At 42.2% G+C, this 24,984-nt stretch overlaps 1 protein-coding gene across 4 annotated transcripts in view; it reads right to left on the bottom strand.

Moving 5' to 3' along the window:
• Positions 1-8,689: 8,689 nt before the first annotated feature.
• The window catches only part of ATP8B1 (ATPase phospholipid transporting 8B1), a 158,063-nt gene continuing 141,768 nt past the window's right edge, over positions 8,690-24,984 (bottom strand). For 2 of the 4 annotated variants that reach the window (XM_009192795.4, XM_003914413.5), the window contains exons 23-28: positions 20,112-20,335; positions 18,907-18,990; positions 17,362-17,607; positions 16,914-17,052; positions 12,584-12,714; positions 8,690-10,967 (exon numbers count right to left, since the gene is read on the bottom strand). In XM_009192795.4, the coding sequence (XP_009191059.2) occupies positions 10,743-10,967; positions 12,584-12,714; positions 16,914-17,052; positions 17,362-17,607; positions 18,907-18,990; positions 20,112-20,335 (1,049 nt within the window). In that variant the 3' untranslated portion in view covers positions 8,690-10,742. The remainder of the gene's footprint in view (positions 10,968-12,583; positions 12,715-16,913; positions 17,053-17,361; positions 17,608-18,906; positions 18,991-20,111; positions 20,336-24,984) is intronic. The other 2 variants (XM_021930173.2, XM_009192794.4) reach the window with 2 other exon arrangements.

Raw genomic sequence — 24,984 nt, forward strand, 5'->3', positions numbered from 1 at the left:
CCACCGTGCCCAGCTGGAATTGAGAGTCTTAAGGGGTCTCTGGGGGTCTCAGAAGCTCAGCTGATGATATTTTAGTTAATCAGGTTTGGGTTTTTGTTTTGTTTTGTTTTGTTTTTTGCTGTTAGGTCATAAAAATATTTTCACCCCAAGCCACAAAATCCTATAAAATAGCTCATTCTTGGACAAATTCAGTAAATATAAAAGAGACCTTTTGAGTTTCTATTTACTCAAGATGTTTGCAGTGATAAAATCTTGATATAAATTTTCTAGAACTTTCAAAGCTCCTTTAGAAACAGTCCTTTGTGTTGTTTTTATTAAACTCTTCGATGAGCACAAAGTTTTTATGTTGTTCACACAAAATTTAAATAAGGAAGCCGAAGGTAGGTGGGAACCCCCAAATGGATGGTAACAGAAAACCTCCTATAGCATTTCCATAGATTGGTTTATTCATTATGCAGCTTGGCTCAGCAGAACCATTTTATAATGAAACTGCAAGATGACTCCCAGTGGGCAAATCAACCTCTATTCTAAAGGTTGATTCTTATCAACTGGGAGAATTGATTCCTGATGAGAAATGCTAGACAAAAAACCCTCCCACGTTCACTCTACAAGCCAGATCCAATATCTTTAATCCTCTCATGGAAAAGAAACAAGGAGACATTTCAGGGCTTACAACAGCCTTCCAGAATAATTGCAACAGTCTCGGCATCAGGGGCCAAAGGAATATTGACATCTTTCCAACTGGAAGTCATAAACAGGTTATCTGGAGTGAGACAATCTATATTTTAAACTTGGCCAGAGCACCTTGGATTTTGGAATTTTTTTTTTTTTAACGGAGTCTTGCTTTGTCGCCCAGGCTGGAGTGCAGTGATGTGACCTTGGCTCACTGCAACCTCCGCCTCCTGGGTTCAAGCGATTCTCCTGCCTCAGCCTCCCCTGTAGCTGGGACTACAGGCATGCACCACCATGCCTGGCTAATATTTTTGTACTTTTAGTAGAGATGGGGTTTCACCATGTTGATCAGGCTGGTCTCCAACTCCTGACCTCAAATGATCCACCCATCTCAGCCTCCCAAAATGCTGGGATTACAGGCGTGAGCCACCGTGCTAGGCCAGCACCTTGGATTTTTAACCACCGTCCTAGATCAGGAAGTTTAAATTTCTCTCCATATTAAAATTTTCCTTCCTCATATTTATTAACACATTACTATTTGCTTAATACAAATGATTTGTTAATACAAATACATTCTATTTGATTCACGTTTTGAAGCAAAATTCCTGATAATTTTTAAATTGTGAGAGTTATTTCTTTCTATGCATCTTATTGCTAAGGTCATCTTAGCTGATAATTAATTGGACAATATGGTGGTAAATCCATACTGGTCTTTGACTCTGAAAACAGTCTTTCAAATTCCACTGGTCCCTTCCACTATTTTGACACGACTTTAAGTTGTTACCCAGACTCTTCTGAGGGCAAAGAATATGTGTGTGCATATAAATGGCCTAACAGAACACACCACTCTGTCTATAGCAAGAGGAAGTCCCCATCTCTGGGCACTGGCAGTCCCCCAAGAGGACAATGTGAAGAGCTGGGGTTGCTGCTCTAGGGAGAAACTTGTGGGCTTGGGTGAGTCTCAGTTTGGGAGGCTTTGTGACTTAAGCAGGAAAAATATTAACTCAAATTACTCCTTCTGGCCTAAAAATCATTTCTATTTTTTATTGTTTAATTTTTGAAATAGAAAATGTGTCCATATGGTTCAGTATTTTTAATTTTGAAAGTATGAAAAGATAATTCAATATTTAAAGGTCTCACTCCTCATAACAACTTTCACTAGTCTCTTTTTTTTTCTTTTTTTTGAGACGGAGTCTCACTCTGTCGCCCAGGCTGGAGTGCAGGGGTATGATCTGAGCTCACTGCAAACCTCCGCCTCCTGGGTTCAAGCGATTCTCTGCCTCAGCCTCCTGAGTAGCTGGGATTGCAGGCATCCGCCACCACACCCAGCTAATTTTTGTATTTTTGGTAGAGACAGGGTTTCACCACGTTGGCCAGACTGGTCTCGAACTCCTGACCTCGTGATCCACCCGCCTCAGCCTCCCAAAGTGCTGGGATTACAGGCATGAGCCGCCATGCACGCCCTACTAGTCTCTTTTATATCTAGAGATTCTTGTTGAAAATATGACTATATTCCTCTCAATCTACCTCCTTTATTCCTTCCTTCCTTTCCTTAAAACAGCTTTTTTTTGGTTTTGTTTTGTTTTAGGCATAAATAATATACAACAGCCTGAGCACTGTGGCTCATGCCTGTAATACCAGCACTTTGGGAGACTGAGGCAGGCGGATCACCTGCGATCAGGAGTTCAAGACCAGCCTGGCCAACACGGTAAAACCCCGTCTCTACTGAAAATACAAAAATTAGCTGGGCATGGTGATGCATGCCTGTAATCCCAGCTACTCAGGAGGCTGAGGCAGGAGAATCTCTTGAACCCAGGAGTTGGAGGTTGCAGTGAGCCAAGATGGTGCCCCTGCACTCCAGCCTGGGCAACAGAGTGAGACCCTATCTCAAAAGGAAAAAAAAATATATGACAAAGTGCACACATTTAAAATGTGCAATTTGATATGTTTTAACTTATATGTATACCTGTGAAACCATCACCACAATTGGGGATAGGGAACAAATCCATCACCCCAAAAAGTTTTCCAATGTATTTCCCTAGTGACTAATGATGTTGAGCATCTTCTCATGTGCTTTTTTGCCTTACCTATATCTTCTGTGTTGAAGTGTCTGTTCAGATCTTTTGTGAGGACAAAGTACGGTTCCAGGTAGGGATCCGAGTTCATTTTTTCGCATGTGAATATCAAATGTCCCGGCACCATTTATTGAGAAGGCCATCCTTTCTCCACCTCATCGCTTTTGTAACCTTGTTCAGTATCAGTTGTCCACTGATGTATGGATTTATTTATGGACTCTATTAGGTTCCATTGATCTACCTGCTCTCTTTAAGCCAATACTATGCTGTTTTGATTGCTGTAGCTTTATAACAGTTTCCTCTTTTTTGGCCCTAATTTCACATTTATTTTATTTTTAAAATTTTGACTTGTATTATAGATTAAAGGGTATATGTGCAGCTTTGTGGCATGGGTAAATTGGATGACTCTGAGGCTTGAAGTCCCAACGATCCTGTCCCCCAGGCAGTCAGCATAGTACTTAACAAGTGGTTCTTCAGCCCATGCCAGTAACAACTTTCAAAATCAAGTCGTGTTCTTCCTCCAACTTTGTTTTTCTTCTGCAGAGTTATTTTGGCTATTTTAGGTCCTTTGCATTTCCAGATGAATTTTAGAATCAAATTATCAATTTTTACCAAAAAAAAAAAATCTCATGGGATTTCAATTGGAATTGCATTGACTCTACACATCAATTTAATCGCCTCCTCTTTTTTCTTTTTTATATGAAAGGTTGTCGCCACATACACAGTTCTGTACCTGACTCTTCACACTCCACAATGAATGGAGATCTTTTATTCTTCTCCCTTAGCTCCTATTATAGTTTCATTGTATCCTGTTATTGGGATGGAACTTATTCATTTAACTGTAGTTAAACTGATGGATTGCTAGCTTACTGCCTGCCGATATTTTGATTATACAATCACTGTACATGTCATTTCTGTTGTGGGCAAATATATCTGCAAGATGAATTTGAGAAGTGTGATTGCCAAGTCAAAGGGAATATACACTTAAAATTTTAATGGCAAGGACTGAGCATGGTGGCTCACACCTGTAATCCCAACACTTTGGCAATCTGAGGCGGGCGGATCACAAGGTCAGGAGATCGAGACCATCCTGGCTAACATGGTGAAACCCCATCTCTACTAAAAAAAAAATACAAAAAATTAGCTGGGAGTGGTGGCACGTGCCTGTAGTCCCAGCTACTCGGGAGGCTGAGGCAGGAGAATAGCTTGAACCTGGGAGGCGGAGGTTGCAGTGAGCTGAGATTGCACCCACTGCACTCCAGCCTAGGTGACAGAGCTAAACTCTGTCTCAAAAAAAAAAAAAAAAAATTAATAGTTATGGCTAAATTGCCTTTTCTAGAGTTTCAATTTATATACTTTTCGGTAATAAATTAGAAGGCTTGTTTTGCCACAGCCTTAACAGTGCATTACCAAACTGTCTTGTTTTTGCCAAATTAATAGGTGAAGATGGCTTTTCAAAATCATTTTGATTTGCACTGCTTTATTTTGGGTAAGTTTAAACATCGTTTCATGTGTTTAAGAGCCATTTGTATTTCTTTTTTTTTGAGACAGAGTCTGGCTCTATTGCCCAAGCTGGAGTGCAGTGGTGCAATCTCAATTCACTGCAACCTCCACCTCCCAGGTTCAAGTTATTCTCCTGCCTCAGCCTCCCTAGTAGCTGGGACTACAGTTGCACACCCAGTTAATTTTTGTATTTTTAATGGAGACGGGTTTTCACCATGTTAGCCTGGCTGGTCTCGAACTCCTGGCCTCAAGTAATACGCCCACCTCGACCTCCCAAAGTGCTGGGATTACAGGGATGAGCCACCGTACCCCGCCCCATTTGTATTTCTTTTTCTCTGACTTTTTTTTTTTTTTTTTCACAACCTTGACTGCTATGGTCTGAAGGTTTGTGCCCCCTTAAAATTCATATGCTGAAATGCTAACCTCCAAGGTGATATTAGGAGGTGGAGACGTTCAGAGGTGATTAAATCAGGAGGGATTATGTCTTTATAAAATAGTCCTGAAGGAGCTTGTTGGCCCCTTCCACCATGTAGAGACAGAGTCAGAAGGCACTATTTGCGAACCAGAAAGCATTTCCTCAGCAGGCACCAAATCTGTCAATCCCTTGACCTAAGACTTCTAGCTTCTGCCAGAACTGTGAGAAAAAATTTCTGTTGCTTATATAAACCATACAGTTTGTGGTATTTTGTCACAGCAGCCTGAACTAAGACTTGCACACTTTTTCTCCATTTTGCCATTTGTCTTTGCTTATACCTTTTTTTCTTTTTCTTTTTTTTTTTTTTTGCCATAATGGGGGTTTTAAAAATATTGACGTATTTGAAATTATTAGCCTTTCCTTTGAGGCTTTAGATTTTTAGTCTTAATTAGAAAGTCTTTCCCCACTCCAGTATTTGAATTTCCTTGTGATTTTCGTCAAGTACTTTTATGAGTTTTTTTTTGTTTTACATTTAAATCTCTTTATTATTTGGAGTCTATTCGACTACAGTGCATGATATCTAATTTGTTTCCCTCTTGTCTCAACACCGTCTATTGAAAAGTCCATCTTTCCCCCACCCACCTTTGATGCCACTTTATATAGTAAATGTTCACGTGTTTGTGTCTATTTCTGGATTTTCTATTCTGTTCTGTGGAATGTCTGTGTCATCATGCATCAGAACCATACCACTGAAACTGGTTTTCAAATTACAATATGGCGTAATATCTGGTAGGAGTAGTCTCACCTCATTGCTTACAGTTTTCTGACATTAATTTTTCCATATGAACTTTTGAATCAGCCTGTCTATTACAGGAAACTGTTGGCATTTTTATGAGGAATATATGCCATTTTTAAATTATTATAGGGAGAATCAACCCTTTCTAGTATGATGTGTTTTTTTTTTTTCTTTTTTTTCTTTTTTTTTCTTTGACACAGAGTCTTACTTTGTCACCCAGGCTGGAGTGCGGTGATGCAATCTCGGCTCACCACAACCTCTGCCTCCTGGGTTCAAACGATTCTCCTGCCTCAGCCTCCCAGGTAGCTGGGATTACAGGTACATGCCACCACCCCTGGCTCATTTTTGTATTTTTAGTAGAGATGGGGTTTCACCATGTTGGCCAGGCTGGTCTCCAACTCCTGGCCTCAGGTGATCCGCCTACTTCAGCCTCCCATAGTGCTGGGATTACAGGCATAAGCCACCGCACCCAGCCTCAATTTTGATGACTTTCCCTGATGACTAATGATGTTGAGCATATTTTCATATGCTTATTGACCATTTATATCTCTTTTTTTTTTTTTTTTTTTTTTTGAGGTGGAGTTTCTCTCTTGTTTTCTAGGCTGGAGTGCAGTAGCTTGATCTCGGCTCACTGCAGCCTCCACCTTCCAGGTTCAAGCAATTCTCCTGTCTCAGCCTCCGGAGTAGCTGGGATTACAGGCACACGCCACCATTCCCAGCTAATTTTTGTATTTTTAGTAGAGACAGTGTTACATCATATTGGTCAGGCTGGTCTCAAACCCTGGACCTCAGGTGATCTGCCTTGGCCTCCCAAAGTGTTGGGATTACAGGCGTGAGCTATCCACTGTGCCCAGCTATATCTCTTCTTTGGAGAAATATCTAATCAAGAAAATCATTTTTGCTGTTTCTTTTTGTTTGTTTTTTTTCTCTGAGACGGAGTGTCACTCTTGTTGCCCAGCCTGGAGTACAATGGCGTGATCTCGGCTCACTTCAAACTCCGCCTCCTGGGTTCAAGCGATTCTCGTGCCTCAGCCTCCCAAGTAGCTGGGATTACAGGCGTGCACCACCATGCCCTGCTAATTTTTATTTTTAGTAGAGATGGGTTTCTCCATGTTGGTCAGGCTGGTCTCGAACTCCTGGCCTCAGGTGATCCGCCCGCCCGGGCCTCCCAAAGTGCTGGGATTACAGGCGTGAACACCGCGCCCGGCCTTTACTGTATTTTTTAGCAGAAAGAAAATGATCGCATTACAGTGGTTATTTTTAAGGGCCCCAACCTCCACTTTGTCCTGAGATCTACGTTGTATTGTTTTCAGTGTTTTGACAGGCCTTTTCATTTTTATAAATGCCCCAGAAGTTATAGTGCAGCCCTAACTTTCTAGCAGGACTCTTAGGAGCTGACGGTTTTCCTAAGTTTCATTCACATCACATGAAGGCAGCAATTGTTAAAATATATTTCGATTCCATTAGGGTACATTTTGCTATCACATTGAAGTCTCTCAAGAATCATTTTATTCCCATCAGATGTTGTTACTGAGCAGTTTCTGGTGCTGAACGTGAGTAAGAACCTTTAGGTGGTGCTCTTTGATTGAAAACATTTATCCCTCAAACAACTTAAATACAGAAGTATATTGCAGGAAAAAGTGACTTTTATTTTTTTAGGGATGATCTCCCAGGTTTACTTGATTTTCCTGCCATTTATATTGCAGAGGCTAGTAATTTGCCCATCTCCTCCAACCCCAAGCACCCCAAGACTGATATTTTTCTATCACCTGCTGCTAATTATGCCTCCCAAAGAGTCTCCCATCTCTGACGCAGAGAGAACCTTCTTAGTGGGGTCACGGCTTCCCTTGCATCCAAGAGCTGTCTGTCCCACAGCCTGGTCAGACTCCCGCAGCCTCAAACCCCAGGTCTCCCATCCACTTCCTCACTCACTCCTCTTTGCTCATTTTTCTGCCAACGATTCATCATGTATTTCTAGGACTCTCTGCTCACTTCCCAGCCCTTACTTTTTTTGTTTTGTTTTTTGAGATAGAGTCTCGCTTTGTCACCCAGGCTAGAGTGCAGTGTCACAATCTCAGCCCACTGCAACCTTCATCTCCCAGGTTCAAGTGATTCTTCTGCCTCAGCTTCCCAAGTAGCTGGAATCACAGGCATGCACCACCATGCCTGGCTGATTTTTTTATTCTTAGAAGAGATGGGGTTTCGCCATGTTGGCCGTGCTGGTCTCGAATTCCTAACCTCAGGTGACCTACCCACCTTGGCCTTCCAAAGTGCTGGTATTACATGCGTGAGCCACCATGCCCAGCCCCAGCCCTTACTTTTGGTTGAGGGTTACCTTTCCTTTCATTCTGGCTAAAGAGTTGAAGTCAGTTGGAAAAACCCAGAGTTAATCTTCCTTTTTTTTTTTTTTTTTTTTTTTTTGAGAGAGTCTCACTCCATTGCCCAGGCTGGAGAACAGTGGCACAATCATGGCTCACTGCAACCTCCGCTTCCTGGGTTCCAGCAATTCTCCTGCCTCAGCCACCAGAGTAGCTGGGACTACAGATGTGCACCACCTCACCCGGCTAAGTTTTTGTATTTTTAGTAGAGCCAGAGTTTTGCCATGTTGGCCAGACTGGTCTCGAACTCCTGGCCTCAAGTGACCCACCCACTTCAGCCTCCTAAAGTGCTGGGATTACAGGCATGAGCCACCATGCCCGGCTGACCTCCCTAACTCTAAATCTTTACCCCTCTGTCTCTAAAGTCTGACCAACTTTTTAATTCTTTTAGAGACAGAGTCTTGCTCTGTCACCCAGGCTTCAGTACAGTGGCATGAGCAAAGCTCACTGCAGCCTCAAACTCCTGGGCTGAAGTTATCCTCCCACCTCAGCCGCCCAAGCAACAGGGACTACAGGCACATGCCACTACACCCATTTTTTTTTTTTTTTTAAAAGACGGAGTCTTGCTATGTTGCCCAGGCTGGTCTCAAACTCCTGGCCTCAAGTGATTCTCCTGCCTCAGCCTTCCAAAGTACTGAGATTACAGGCGTGAGCCACAGTGCCTGGTCCTGATCACCTTTTCTCCATCACTTCTTCCCTAACACTTAGTTTCCCTGTCCCTGACTTTCTCACCACTAAAGGACCCCTGTATTCCTCTAGAAACCTTGTGGGACTAGATTCTTCTGTCACATACCCTATTCTTAAAAATAACAACAACAACAAAAGCCAATTTAAATACTTCGGAAGATTATACTTTTCAAAGATTTTACTAAATCATTTTTTTAACAAAATATACATTAAATCTCAGATTTACAGAATATAGAAATAATTTATCCAAAGAAATTTGCATTTTAAAATTGTTAGTATTGCACCCAACAGTATGTCTTTGACACATTTGCATTGTCAATCTTTCCCACAATTTGCGAAAACAGGAGAGAAATCTGAAACTAACAGAATTACACAAGCTAACTTTTCTGTAAAAAAAAAAAAACAACTTACAATTTTTTATTTACAAGGAAAAGTTGTAAACGTTCAGCATTTTACTTCCACAGAATAAAAAGCCATACATTCTTTTATCAAACCTAGAAAATGAACTATATACACATTGTGATTACCTTATAGGAATTCAACGGGACTGATATTGTGAACATTCACAGCCCAATGGTAAAAAACAGAATTATTGAACTATGGAAACTAGTGTGTGAAAGACACAGAATGAGAAAAATGTCTGGAAAAAAATTACTTTTACCTCTTTGAGGAGTTTCCATAATTACCTAAAGTTATCTTCAGATTTAAAAGGACACACCATTCCCCAGTCTTAGGAATGTGGCTGCCAATAGCCTTTTCTCTCAAGACATAAGACAAGTGAAAAAGAGTGAGGTCTCTGTTCAAGTCCCTTATAAAATACTTTATATATAGGCAGGCACAAAAGTTTGCTTTCCAAAAGAAAGCTTTACAAAATATTCTGCAATTTATTACTGATATCCTCAGTTTTTAAAAACCCTTTTTTTAAGCCCAGAAATATTTAGATGCTTTAAAAAATGAGAGTAGGGAATTAAATCATTTGGTACTATGGGAAGCTGCTAAAATAATATTTGATAGTAAAAGTATGTAATGTGCTGTCTCACCCAGTAGTAAACCAAAAATAAACTGAAACTTTATGGAATCTGAAGTTATTTTCCTTGATTAAATAGAATTATTAAACCAATATGAGGAGAAGATGAAACCATGCAATCTACTATCAACTTTGAAAAAGTGATTGAACCACTTAGCTTTCAGATGATGAACACTGATGTCATTTGTCGTTGCTACTATAAATTTAAAAATATGTTAAGGTGGCCTATGGAGGGTAAACAGGAGCCTCTGGGAAATTATGCTGAAGATCACAGAAAGGAAAATGTAACTAATTTTATAATACAATACCATTTGAACTGAAATACAACATGCTTTGTAATTCTGTTGCCCTGGATTGAGACCGGATTAGAACGTTCCCTTTCAACCATAGTGTACATAACCAGTTGAATAATAGGACTTTTATTATTATTAAAAAAAATTTTTTTGGAGATGGAGTCTCACTCTGTTGCCCAGGCTGGAGTGCAGTGCCACGATCTCGGCTCACTGGAACCTCCACCTCCCAGGTTCAAGCAATTTCCAGCTAATTTTTATATTTTTAGTAGAGATGGCGTTTCACTGTGTTGGCCAGGCTGGTCTGGAACTCCTGACCTCAAGTGATCCACCCGCCTTGGCCTCCCAAAGTGCTAGGATGACAGGCATGAGCCACCGTGCCCGGCCTATTTTTAAATTTTTCTTAAGACATAGTCTTGCTCTGTTACCCAGGCTAGAGTGCAGTGGCACAGTCTTGGCTCACTGTAACCTCCATCTCCCAGGTTCAAGCGATTCTCCTGCTTCAGCCTCTCAAACAGGTGGGATTACAGGTGCCCACCACCAAGCCCGGCTCATTTTTAATTTATGGTAGAGACAGGGTTTCACCATGTTGGCTGGACTGGTCTCGAACTCCGGGCCTCAGGTAATCTCCCCTCCTCAGCCTCCCAAAGTGCTGGGATTACAGACATGAGCCACCACGCCCAGCCGAATAATAGGACTTTTAAAAGTCCTATTTCTTGGCTCTGCTATTGTTTAATAGTTCAACCCAAGGAGTTTGTTATAAAGGTTATTTATTGTCTTCAATATCTTTGTGACGAATGCAGTTCACACACCACACACACACACACACGAAGTCCTGAGAATCTTTCATAAAAAAATAGACGTGCTCTGTGGCCGCGTCCCGGCCTGGGGGTGAGGGATCAGCTGTCCCCGGTGCGCCTGTATTCCGCGGTGCCATCGGCCACGATGGCATCAAGCGGCGAGCGCTTCTTGCGGATGCTGCGCCCGGAGGAGATGAGGTCCGCGTAGCCCCGCTGGTGCGAGAAGGCGTAGGCCGAGCGCCGCGATGACACGCCCCGGCGGAACACCTGCTGCCGCCGCTGCCACTGCTCCTCCGCCTTCAACCGCTTGCGATGCTTCTGGATCTGCAAGAGGGAGAAATGGGGAGGGATGAAGATAAGGTCCACTCCAGGGAGGAGGCCTGGCCAGATGCGTGCCCCATTTTGATGCAGGCAGCTCTGTCCCCACTTTATAATGTGTGTGTGTGTGTGTGTCTCTATATCTTTTTTTTTTTTTTTTTTTTTGAGCTGGAGTCTCGCTCTGTCACCCAGGCTGCAGTGCAATGGTGCGATCTTGGCTCACTGCAACCTCTGCCTCCCAGGTTCAAGCAATCCTCCTGCCTCAGCCTCCTGAGTAGCTGGGGTTACACGCGCTGCCACACCTAATTTTTGTATTTTTATTATGTTGTATATTTAGTATGTATTTTCACCATGTTGGCCAGGCTGGTCCTGTCCTCCTGAACTCCTGACCTCAAGTGATCTACCTGCCTCGGCCTCCAAAAGTTCTGGGATTACAGGTGTGAGTCACAATGCTTGGCTATATCTGTTTATCTATGGAGAGATATATTGACATATAGATATGATGATATAGATCTATATCCATCTCTCTATAGTTATACATAGATTGATCGATCGTTCTACCTACCTACCTACCTGGAGATATATATAGAAGCTGAGGGAAGGTTATCTAACTTTGCCAAGGTCACACAGCTAGAAAATGCAAAGCCAAGATTCCCACTCCCCAGAAGCTAGTGCCCTTTTCTAGTTCAGACCAGATGGGTACAGCCAAAGAGAAAACTCAGTAGGGCCTTTCCGGGTTGTTACTGTGTACTGTTGGAACTGCAAAAGGGAGACCGGAGGGATACTGAAGGTGCCTCACTAGCCTCTGCTCTCTCCTTTCTAGTGGAAATTGATTGTATTCAGATCACCCCCCCAACCCACCACAGCCACATTTCTCATGGGCGGTGGGCAGGTTGATTTCCTTTACTAAACTAGTCCAGAATGGGCAAGTGACCTAATTTTGGCACATGAGACCTGAAGGCACTGTACTGGGGCCCTTGGGTGAGAAGTTCCATGGCCCCTAAGGAGCTACAGAATAGTATCTTATCTCTCCCCGACACTGATATGTCAGGATGTGATGCCCAGAACTGCTCTGGCCATCTTCCAGCATCCATATGAAGCTAATAATGAAGGTTTCTGGGAGGAGAGATGGCAAGAACCTGCCCAATCCTTTTTTGACATTAAGTTGCTCAATCCGCTGGGCCTGAAGTCTGCTAATGATTAATGATGACGCACTACTGTAGAGATATTTTGAGTCACAGATTTCGGTTCCTTGTAGCTCAAAGCGTCCTGCTACAGAAGGTGACATTTTTCTTTAAATAAAGAAAAAAACCCAATCTGATTTGTATGACAAAATGTTAACACGGTAATTGTTAAACTGAGGGGATAGATATACGGGGCTCATTATTCTATTCTCCCTTTTTTGTTTATGTTTGGTAATCTTTGTATTAAAAAGAAAGTACACTAAATTCCCAATTCCAAAAGACTTATTTGTGAGATAGAGTTAAAGAAAGAGAAACAATCATGAAAAATCATTCTTACAAAACTTCCCATGAGCTTAGAATTTTGCAGGAAAGGTGCTGTTGGGAAACGCTTTGGTTTCTGTGAGGGACAGATTTGGGAGAGGACTGTATTCGATATACCTTATCACTTTCTGATGGCCAAATGGTCATTGACAGGAATCGGATGGCAACGACGGGCAGTAAGCACACGGCAACGGTCAGGATTATAGTTAACCAAATGTATGGCTGTCTCAGAGCGTTTGAAGCTGTGCCTGTAAAGAACATGGCAAATGAATCACGGTGGTCCCTTTTTCCTAAGAACATAGTTAATATTTCACGAGGTGCGGTGGCTCATTCCTGTAATCCTAGCACTTTGGGAGGCCAAGGTGGGTGGATTGCCAGAGCTCAGGAGTTCGAGACCAGCCTGGGCAACATGGTGAAACCCCGTCTCTACTAAAATACAAAAAATCAGCTGGGTGTGGTGGCATTCACCTGTAGTCCCAGCTACTCAGGAGGCAGGAGAATTGCTTGAACCCGGAAGGCGGAGGTTGCAGTGAGCCGAGATCATGCCACTGCACTCCAGCCTGGGTGACAAAGCAAAAGCAAAACTCTGTCTCAAAAAAAAAAAAAAAAAAACATAGTTAATATTTCATAATCTATAAATAGATCATTTAGGGTAAAGTTTTACCACCAGATTGGACTCCCCAAAATATCCATTATGACTCAAAGAAAAGACATTTTAAAATCAGACTAAGCAAAGCAAAATTGGGAAGGTAAATTATTTGAAACAAGGCAAATGTCCATAAGTGAGCAAATAAGGAAAAAAAGCACATTTGTTGACATTGCATTGATTAAAAATGCAAAGTTAGGTGATCAAGACTTCTGACTTTTTTCTGAGATAGGGTCTCACTCTGTTACCCAGGCTGGAGTACAGTGGTGTTATCATGGCTCACTGCAGCCTCAACTTGCTGGGCTCAAGTGACCTCCTACCTCAGTGTCCTAAATAGCTGGGACTATAGGTGTGCACCACCACACTTGGCTAATTGTTGTATTTTTTGTGGAGATGGGGTTTCACTATGTTGCCCAGGCTGGTCTCAAACTCCTGAACTCAAGTGATTCGCCCACATTGGCCTCCCAAAGTGCTGGGATTACAGGCACAAGCCACGGCACCTGGCCTTCTGAATTTAAGGATTTAAAAAAGCACTTTTCAGCCGGGCGTGGTGGCTCACACCTGTAATCCCAGTATCTGGAGGCCGAGGTGCATCACCTGAGTGGGCCCTCGAGACCAGCCTGGCTAACATGGTGGAAACCCTGTCTCTACTAAAAGTATAAAATCAGCCTGCGCATGCAACACGCCCAATCCGTGGAATATTTGGGAGGCTGAGGCATGAGAATCACTTGAACTCCAGAGGTGGATGTAGGAGCTAGTGATCAGGCTACTGCACTCCAGTCTAGGTACAGAGTGAGAATCCATCTCTAAAAATAAAACTAACAACGCTTTCTTAATCGTGAATCGGCTCTGAAACTCCAAATAATAAAGCTTATAGTAATTGACAGAAGCTGGGGCGGGTAGCCTCAATGCTCTGCAATCCCAGCACCTTTGGGAGGCCGAGGGTGGGCAGATCAACGGAGGTCAGGAGTCTCAAGACCAGCCTGGCTGCACATGGTGAAACCCTTGTCTCTACAAAAATACAAAAATCTTAGCTAGGATGAAGGCTGGCAGGCCTGTAGTCCTAGCCACTGAGGTTTGAACTCGGGAGGTGGAGGCTAGTGAGCTGGTGACAAAAGCAATTGTACTCCCAGCTTCAGGACAAAGTGAGATCCATCCCAAAAAAAAAAAAAAAAAAAAAAAAAAAAATGCTAGTACTGCCAGTACCTGGTGTTTTATACAGATCATGTCATTGAATCAGTTCTGAGAGATGGGTATTATCCCTGTGTCACATAAGTAAATTGTGTTATGGAGAAGTTAAAAAGTTTGCCCAAGCTAACAAAACCAACCATGGCAATGCCTGAATTAAAACCTCCTTCTGCCTGACTGGAGCCGTGCTTTTCCACTGCAATTTGTTTTCTGAATTTTTATGTCAGATGAAGTAATAATTCAATTCAATAATACAATCACATAATCACAGACATGACCCAATTTTCAAAATCAAATGACCATCTTTTAGAGCCATGTTTCTCATCATGTTTTCTGTACTTACACTCTCAGTTTGTAAAAACAATGGTCTTTATTTATTTTAACTGTGGTTTTTACCCTGCTAAGTGTGTATGGGATTAAAAAACTCCCTATGGGAATATGCTAAGTAACTGGGTTACTAGTATTTTAAAACACAGAGTTAGTAAAGGAAATCACAAAAAGCTGAGCTGAATCCCAAGAAGGAAAGGGTTACCACAGCAACGGACTTTTACAACCCAACAACTGGTCATAAAAATCTAAATCTTTTACAGGGAAACTAGTTTTTTTTTTTTTTTTTGAGACTGAGTCTCACTCTGTCGCCCAGGCTGGAGTGCAGTGGCATGGTCTCGGCTCACTGCAAGCTCCACCTCCTGGGTTCACGCCATTCTCCTGCCTCAGCCTCTCGAGTAGCTGGGACTATAGGTGCCCGCCAACACACCTGGCTAATTTTTTCTATTTATTAGTAGAGATGGGGTTTCACCATATTAGCCAGGATGGTCTCGATCTCCTGACTTCGTGATCTGCCCACTTTAGCCTCCCAAAGTGCTGGGTTTACAGGCATGAGCCACCGCGCCCGGCCAGGGAAACTAGTTTATGGGGATTGTTTTTCATTGTGAGTCCAAGCTCTCTATTCAAAATAAGAAGCTCATGAATTCCAGTTCATAATTAATTTTTATTAATATTTTATATTTATAATATTTATGATATTTTTATCACTTCAAATTCATTCTAGCATTTGTCATTTTGTTGCATATTTTATGCAATTGTAATCATTGGTCACGTAACTATTTTGTTTTCTATCAATTTACTTATTGCTCTGCACACATATTTCTTATTTGTCTCTTTTTTATTACTTTATTATTATTTTTTTTAAGAGACAGGGTCTCGCTATGTTGCCAGGCTGGTCTTGAACACCTAGGCTCAAGTGATCTTCCTGTCTCAGCCTCCCAAACTGCTGGGACTATAGGGGTGAGCCACTGTGCCTGGCCTGCGCACATATTTCTAATAATGTTGACCACTTTTGAATTCTAGAATTTCATCATACTGGTATTTCATGGTATGATTAGCTAATTTAATAATATTCTTAGGTCTTGGGTTATTTCCATTTTTTCCTCTTGTTTACAATTAGAAATGTTATGGTGGAACCATCTGTACAAATTAGCTTTGCCAAAACTTCGTGTGTTTTATTATCTTAGGATACTTTCCCCAAGTAGAAATACCTGGCCAAAATGTGCAAACAGTTTTATAATCCCTTATGCATTTTCAGATATTTGGAAAACTTAAAATATATTTCAGTGTTACCAGCAATACTTGTATACTCACTTTTCCAAAAACCTACCAATACTAGGTTTTGGGGATTTTTTTTTTTTAAGAAAGGGTCTCACTCTGTCACCCAGGCTGGGGTGGCATAATCATGGCTCACTGTAGCCTCGATCTCCCAGGCTCAAGCAATCCTTCCCACCTCAGCCTCCTGAGGAGCTGGAATCACCAGTGTGTAGTGTGTACCACCATGCCCATTAATTTTTTTTCAATTTTTTTTTTGGGGGGGGTAGAGACGAGTTCTCCCTGTGTTGCTTAGGCTTGTCTTGAACTCCTGGATTCAAGACATCCTCCTGTGTTGGCCTCCCAAAGTGCTGGGATTATAGGCATGAGCCACCACATCTTGCCCCAATATTAGGTTTTATGAGAAAGAAAGAATAGGCTTTTATTTAGCCTTTTAAGTCTTAAGTTATCTAATTCAACCATGTACAGCGCTATTGTAAAGCTATTTTAATTTGTTTTCCTCCCATCATGTTACGCACTTTCAACCCACCATCACCACTTAATTTCCAGACAGAACATTAATTTTTCACTAGCAATACTTTATACTTTGTATATATTTGTTTTGTTTTGCTTTGTTTTTTTCTTTTTGAGACAGGGTCCCGCTCTGTCAGCTGGGCTGGAGTACAGCAGTGCGATCACCACTCACTGTAGCTGCAACGTCCAGGTCAAGCAATCCTCCCATTTCAGCCTCTCCAGTAGCTAGAACTACAGGCATGTGCCACCATGCATGGCTAATTTTTTTTGTATTTTTTGTAGAGATAGGGTTTTGCCATGTTGTCCAGGCTGGTCTTGAACTGCTGGGCTCAAGCAATCCACCTGACTCGGCCTCCCAAAGTGCTGGGATTATAGGTGTGAGCCACTGCGCCTGGCCATTCCACCTTGTATATTTTATTACTTACAAGAAGTTATGTCAAAATCTAAACTACTGACATTTGTCTGTACGTTTATTTTTGGAATTTTGAAAATACCAACCTGTAAATTGAAATATAGATGGAAAGAGAACATGTATTCCAGCACTATGAAAGTCAAACATGATGCCAAAATAAAGTGCAATGCTTCCAAAAATTGAAAAAGCATTCACAAAAGTCCAATAAGAAGTATCCAAGCCAATCTGTTGAGAAACCAGAGAAAAACAGCACTCATTTTGGGGAGTTAGCAAGAAATAAAGGATCTAACAAGCCTGAAAACAGAATTCAGCACGTTAGGCATGATGTGACTTGAATACTGGACCAGAAACTAAACCATCCTTGACTCAGGCAAGAAATAGAAAATGTGCTTGGTATAAGAGATGAAAATAGCATTTATATTTTGTAAGTGGCACAGGTGCAGTGGGAGTCAGTTGGATGTGCACGCCACCCTATATACAGAAATATAGATAGGTACCAATAGACACTGAATACGGCCAATGCAAGCCACGTACCTGGAAATTGACTGTTATTACAAGAGCAGAGGCAATGGTGACAGCAAAAGACTGGTAGTCAGAAGGTGCCTCTCCATCCTGCCCTACGGTTTGCAGATAAGCTCCAAGAGGTATGAAGAAGAGGATCATCGATGTTAGGACCCCATGCAACAAGCTTACGAAGAATCTCTTGTAGTTGAATAGTAAGTCTCTTTGTCCCACTATGTATAACCCAGGGAATCGGAGGCTCAGTTTGTCACTCACATCCTTAAGGAGAAAACAAAATGATGATATTTGATGCATCAGGTCAAAGCAGTCAGAGATACATTATAATTAATATCTCACAAAAAGTTGCAGCCTGCTGTTAAATTTTAGGAAGGCACAAACTAAACAAGATAATCGATCAATCCTGCAATATTTGTGGTGTGCAGAGCTCCACCTCATTGTTTAGACCACCATTACTTAATATTTAATTTAGAGATGGGCTAGGTATAAGTTTATTACTTTGCTACTTATGAAAAGAAAACAAATTAGTAATGTCAAAAAATATTTTTTTTCCTGAGTGAATTTTTACCTCCTGAGGCTATTTTTATCTCCTGAGTGAATATATATTGTTGCAAATCCTTTGGGGAAAAATTTTCTCATGCAAGTTGATGAGTTAATTATAAATTATTATTTTTTAGTCTTTATAGTACTTCTTTTTAAGAATTGGTATTAGATAAAAATATACACTGGCTACATAAATTTTGGAAAGGATTTAAACTTACTTTAAAATGAGTAAATTATTATTGTAGAGACATATTGGACTCTCAGGTGCTTTTTTTTCTTTTCTTTTTCCCTTTTCTTTCTTTCTTTCTTTTTTTTTTTTTTTTTTTTTGAGACAGTTTGTTGCCCAGCCTGGAGCACAGTGGCACAAACATAACTCACTGCAGCTTCAACCTTCCAGGCTCAAGTGATCCTCCCACCTCATCCTCCCAAGTAGCTGGGACTTCACAGGTATGCACTACCATGCCTACTAATTTTTAAGTTTTTCTGTAGAGATGGGGTCTCCCTATGTTGCCAGGGCTGGTCTCAAACTCCTAACCTCAAGCAATTTGCCTGCCTCAGCCTCCTAAAGTGCTGGGATTACAGGTATGATCCACCATGCCTTCAGGTATCTTCATAGTAAGGTCTTACTGTCTAAAAGGAACATAACAAATATATGTGCCAATGAATTCAACCCCAGTCACAGAAATCCTCTTTTCTCTCTTTCTGTCTTTTTTTTTTTTTTTTTTTTTTTTGCCTTAGAGATGGGGTCTCACTTTGTTGCCCGGGCTAGACTTGAACACCTGGGCTCAAATCATACTCCTGCATCAGCCTACCGAGTAGCAGGGACTACAGAGAAATCCTCTTTCCTTACTACAAAACAAGAAGCATAGCCTTGACCCTTGATGCCTGACAACAGAATTATAATAGGGTTTGATCAGAAAGAAGTAAACCAGAAGAATGCATTGAAACATTTGCTTGGGACTTCTCTAACGCATGCTCATCTGTCCTGAAGTGTCCCTGCTCGTGCGAGGCTCCTACCTGGTCGAGCAGTCCCATGAGGAGCACGGGCAGGCTGGAGTATAGCACGTTGTAGAGAGTGATGAACCAGTCCTCGTATGCAGTCTGTGAGGGGAGGACAGAGTCTCCACGTCACCAACAAAGACACATGCCAGCCTAGTTAGCACATACTCCTCTACTTCCTTTATTTAACATTTTGTTTGTTTGTTTTAATAGAGATGGGGTCTTGCTATGTTGCCTAGGCTGGCCTCGAACTCCCGGCCTTAAGCGATTTCCCCTTCTCAGCCTCCCAAAGTGTTGGGATTATAGGCAAAAGTCTATGCGCCTGGCCTGTTATCACTATCTTTTTTTTTTTTTTTTTTCTGAGACAGGTCTCACTCTGCCGCCCAGGCTGGAGTACAGTGGCACAATCTTGGCCCACTGTAACCTCTGCTTCCCAGGTTCAAGCAATTCTTCTGCCTCAGCCTCCCAAGTAGGTGGGATTACAAACACACGCCACCATGTCTGGCTAATTTTTATATATTTTGTTGAGACGGGGTTTCACCATGTTGGCCAGGTTGGTCTCCAACTCATGACCTCAGGTGATCCGCCCACCTCGGCCTTCCAAAGTGCTGGGATTATAAGCATGAGCCACTGCACCCAGCCCCATTATCACTACTATTAATGGCAAGGTAACATGAAAAAATAACCAAAGATAAAGACAAAAGCATACAAGCAAATCCCCTCCTTTTTTTCTTTTTTTAAAAGACAAAGTCTTGCCCAGGCTGGAGTGCAATGGCACAATCTTGGCTCACCCGCAACCTCTGCCTCCCGGGCTCAAGTGATTCTCCTGTCTTAGTCTCCCGAGTAGCTGGGATTACAGGTGCCTGCCACACCCGGCTAATTTTTGTATTTTTAGTAGAGACCAGGTTTCACCGTGTTGGCCAGACTGATCTCGAACTCCTGACCTCAGGTGATCCACCTGCCACAGCCTCCCAAAGTGCTGGGATTATAGGCATGAGCCACTGTGCCCGGCCAAACCCCTTCCTTTCTAAGGCAAAATGTTTTTACAGCACCAGAAACATTTAGAGAAGTCATGATCATTCTTAATTATGCCCCAACTGTAAGGAGACACAGCCCCAAAACTACAAATATAGAAGAAACAATTTGGTTTTTCAGAATGAGAATTTTATTCATTTAAGAGCTCTACTTAGTAAATGACAATAATAACAACAACATTACATTACCTGTGCAGAGTAGCCATTGAAGAAGGAGTACCAGAAATGAACCAAAGTAAAGGCAAAGTTTTTGTAAAAGAAGTATCGTAGGAACTTGCACATCCTTATGTAAGACCACCGGCCATGCACCAGCAGTAGCCTCTGCAGATAGCGGAACTGAGCAAAGGAATAGTCACTCGACATGACAGCTTGCATTCCTTCTTGTCCACTTATTCCAACGCCAATGTGGGCAGCTATAGGGCAGACGGAGAAAACACTGTGAATCATAAGCCGATTGTGAGGCAAAACATCAGATGATGAAAAGGTTTCATAGCAAACAAAAAACAAAGACAGACATTGATGGAACAATAATACAGAAGCTCTTGCTCACCATCCCTCGCCCCCAGCTCTTGAACTCAACTCAAAGTCAGTTACAAGTTGCTAAACAGAGCACATAGTAGGGCCTCCATAAATATTTGGGAAAGGATCTCATGTGGGTGGTGAATTCCATTTGGATTATCTGCCCAGATCACAGCCATCCCTTCCACCCACAGGGTGAGCCCCAGGCACCCATGTGTACACTGTGTCCTTGCCTCTTTGGCAGCAGCTGTATCAGTCATGGGCAGATACATAATTTGTGGTAGATACTACAAATCGGCTCCCCCAACTTGATTCCACCCTTGTTCTAATTAGAGAGATGGGAAAGGAAATAAAAACCTTACATTTCCCAGACTCCCTTGCAGCTAGGCTCTTTGTGAATTAGGTTCCACTGTTTAGATCCACTTATGACTTGGAAGCAGAAGTGAATCGGAGCCCAGCATCCCTTCCTCTTTTGGCATTTCTGCAGCAGAGCTCATATCTACTTTCCAGCTACCTGAATGTTGACAGGCTTCTTAATTAGAAGCTCTTTAGAGGAACCTCTTACCACTTACCAGAAGGGTAGAAGCTCTTCTGGTCAGTGACCCAGCCTAGAACCTGCTTCTGTAGACCATCCAGAGCTTTTGAAAGTACCTAGTCCCCTGTCTTAATCATTTCTTGCTTAAATACCAACTGAGGTCTGTTTCCCATGCTAAACCCTGACTGACAGAAAACCCAAGTTGAGCCAGTCTTTCTCTTGATATTCTGGAATTAGAAGTCAGTTATTTTGTGTCTAGAATTTTAAGGTCTAAATTCTTGAGGTAAAAAATAGTTATATTTCTTTCTCTCTCTCTTTTTTTTTTTTTTTTTTTTTTTGAGATGAAATCTTGCTCTGTCACCCAGGCTGCAGTGCAATGGTGCAGTCTCGCCTCGCTGCAACCTCTGCCTCCTGGGTTCAAGCAATACTCATGCCTCAGCCTCCCGAGTAGCTAGGATTACAGGTGTGTGCCACCACACCCAGCTAATTTTTGTAGAGACAGGGTTTCATCATGTTGTCCAGGCAGGTCTTGAACTCCTGAACTCAGGTGATCCACCCACCTTGGCCTCCCAAAATGCTGGGGTATTACATGCATGAACCACTGTGCCTGGCCAAAATAGATATATTTCTTCCTGAAGATTTCTAAGGGGCAGAGAAAAAAACTAGGAGGGGAGAGTTGTGGGGAGAAGGGAGAGAATGGAGGGAGAAAATGGCGGGGGAGAATGAGGGGAGAGAAGGGTGGGGAGAAGGGAGGGAGGGGAGAGAGGGAAGGAGGGGAAGAAGGAGGAAAGGGAGACAGAGGGGGAGAGAGAGAGATAGACACCGGGTTCCTGGTGCAAATCTATGTCCTTGTTCCAGTATCTTCCTGAGGCCTGGCTGCTTCTTGGACAACAGGAGGTGTCTTTGTATCTTTTTAGATAAATTTACTTTTTTCTTTTTTTTCTTTTAAGTTCCAGGATACCTGTGCAGAACGTGCAGGTTTGTTACTTGGGTATACGTGTTCCATGGTGGTTTGCTATACCTATTGACCCGTCCTCTAGGTTCCCTCCCCTCGCCTCCCACCCCCCAAATTTACTTTTTTCTTAAGCTAGCTTTGGTTGTTCTCCAATACTTGTAATCAAAAGAGTTTTAACTAAGAAACTATTAAACTTTCAAAGTCTTATTCATGGCCCTCCAGGACCTTAAGACATTTTTTTTTTCTTTACAGGGGGAAGGTTTGCAGAATGTATAAAATCCTTCCAATAGTCATAAATAACACTTTCACATTAGAGAATGATTAGTTTTGTCTGGGTCTTAAAAGTAATGAATGTGAAGATAGACAAGATCATTTAGAAAAGATATGTTGGAGAGCACAACCTATCGTTACTCAGACCCTGAAAAGTGGCTGCAAAGCTGAGGCATTTCTAACTAAAAAGAAGCCTCAAAAATCCTGCCCTAGTTATAGAACACAAGGTCTGGCAATTCAAACACAACTGTGATGATGTTTCCAAACCCACGTTTTCAGTAACACTTTGCAGTTCTAAAAAAACAGAACAAATTGCATCTCATATAATATTTACGATCTCTTTGAAAACACACAAATATTTCCTATGACCAGCATGGTTGCCAAACTGCGCTTTCCTGCCAAACCATGGCCTTTTCTTTCCTGAACAAGCCACCGAGGAAAATGCTGAGATTCTCTTGGCTGATGCGGCTGAGGAAGAGGAACCCCTGTCCCAGGCCCTGGTCCTGCCCCAGTCCTCAACTTTCCCACTGAGGAGACGAAGGACAAATGTGAAATGAACACTGCCATAGTTCCCAGGGCAACCAAAAGCACTGAACAGATACACTACAAGGTGACATTGGTCTTTTTTGTAATATTTAAGTATAGGCACTTAGAGTTTCCTGAAATCTCAAATGCGGTGTTAGGTGATTCACTGGTAGGCACTCCTTTATCATTCCTTAACAAAAGGATTATTTCCTCACTGCAGCAATAATCCCTCTTGCCGTTTTTTGTGTGTGTTTTTTGTTTGTTTTTTGTTTTTTTTTTTGTGAGATGGAGTCTTGCTCTGTCGCCCAGGCTGGAGTGCAGTGGCGCGATCTTGGCTCAATGCAACCTCTGCCTCCCAGGTTCCAGTGATTCTCCTGCCTCAGACTCCCAAGTAGCTGGGATTACAGGTGCCCGCCACCATGCCTGGCTAATTTTTGTATTTTTAGTGGAGACGGGGTTTCGTCATGTTGGCCAGGCTGGTCTCGAACTCCCAACCTAAAGTGATCTGCCTGCCTTGGCCTCCCAAAGTGCTGGGATTACAGGCATGAGCCACCATGTCCCACCTTGCCTTTATCTCTCTCCTGCTTCATGTATATTCTCAGGGTCTAAGACCAAGAAGAGACAACATCCACCCAGCTGGTATGAGATATCTTCAGGTAGGATAGAGGGAGAAGGCAGTCTGTGATAGTCCTTGGATCCTTGCTAGGGGCAAAAACATGGTGGGTCATGATTCCTTCACTTCTTCCAGACTATACTGCTAAACATGAATGTTAGCAAATGCTCAGATTATTTTTTGACACTTGAATTTCACTCGACTACTTTATGACCAACAATTTCTCTCTGTGTGTGTGTGTGCTTTTTTGTTGTTGTTGGGGAAAGGGTCTTGCTGTGTCACCCAGGCTGGAGTGCAGTGGTGCAAACATGGCTCGCTGTAGTCTCAACCTCCCAGGCTCAAGTGATCCTCCTGTCTCAGCCTCCCAAGTAGCTGGGACTACCTGTGCGTGCCACCATACTTGGCTAATCTTTCTGTATATTGTTCTTGATGCAGTTGGAAGAAATGACAGCTTTTACAAAGTACATAAAGGCACTAATACTACTTGTATTAGTTAGTCTAAGGAGACCCCCAAAGTTTCCTATATTATTGTCCCAAAGGGATGCTCTACAACTTACATATAAAAGTACCTGGGACAAGGTGCGGAGGCTCATGCCTGTAATCCCAGCACTTTGGGAGACTGAGGCAGGCAGATTGAGCCCAGGAGTTCGAGACCAGCCTGAGCAACATGGCAAATTCCCAACTCTACAAAAAACATAAAAATTAGCTAGGCATGGTGGCTCATGCCTGTAGTCCCAGCTACTTGGGAGGCTGAGATGGGAGGATTGCTTGAGGCCAGGAGGTAGAGGTTGCAGTGAGCCAAGGTCGGGCCACTATACTCCAGCCTGGGTCACAGAGGGAGACCTTTTTAATTTTTTCTTTTTTTTCTAAATGCACCTGGCATATAACAGTGCTTAATAAAAATTTTAAAACAACTTAAGGAAAACAAGCCCCTCTAAGATTATCTACGTTGACTTTGTGCAATCCCTCTCATTGCTGAACTCAGAGGAACAAAATGTTTCAAGCCTAAGTCACATAATCAGTTGATAAATCTCCAGAGCAAACCCGTCCCCTTCCATTATCTAGAAGACTACTTTATAACTGAATAAAAATCATGTTTGACTTGTCCTTTTGGCACAGCTAGTTATGTTAAAGGTACGTAATGGAAAATAAACTAGAGCTGGCTGGCTATGGAGGAAAGAGATAGATCTAATTCCAAGCAAGCAGTACCATTTGCATGGTAGGGCAAGCACATGCAAAAAAAAAAAAAAAAAAAACCCCGTGTGGATGAATTAAACTGCTAGTGACGACAGACATACGCACTGGTAAAGAAGGCAAGATGACATACATCATACAGCTGACTCCTGTTGAGGAAGATAAAGTTGGAATATTCTTAGTATACATCGAGGAGGAGGAGGAGACTAAGAAAAGAAAGAGACAGACTCATGAGCCACAAAATAGACTGAAAAGTCTAGTTATATATAATGCATTTAAGCACCACAGGAACATGCAATTACCTATGTACAGTCAGGTAATACTTCAGCTCAGTGATAATACGACAGAGCTGGAGGTGACATTGGGGATTATTTTCTTTTCCGATGAGAAAACTGAAACCTGAGCATAAGCCCGAGGTGACACCAGATTTTGGCAATAGGATGAGGATGAA

Source organism: Papio anubis, chromosome 19 (assembly GCF_008728515.1).
Source record: "Papio anubis isolate 15944 chromosome 19, Panubis1.0, whole genome shotgun sequence".
In the NCBI taxonomy this organism is placed as follows: Eukaryota; Metazoa; Chordata; class Mammalia; order Primates; family Cercopithecidae; genus Papio; species Papio anubis.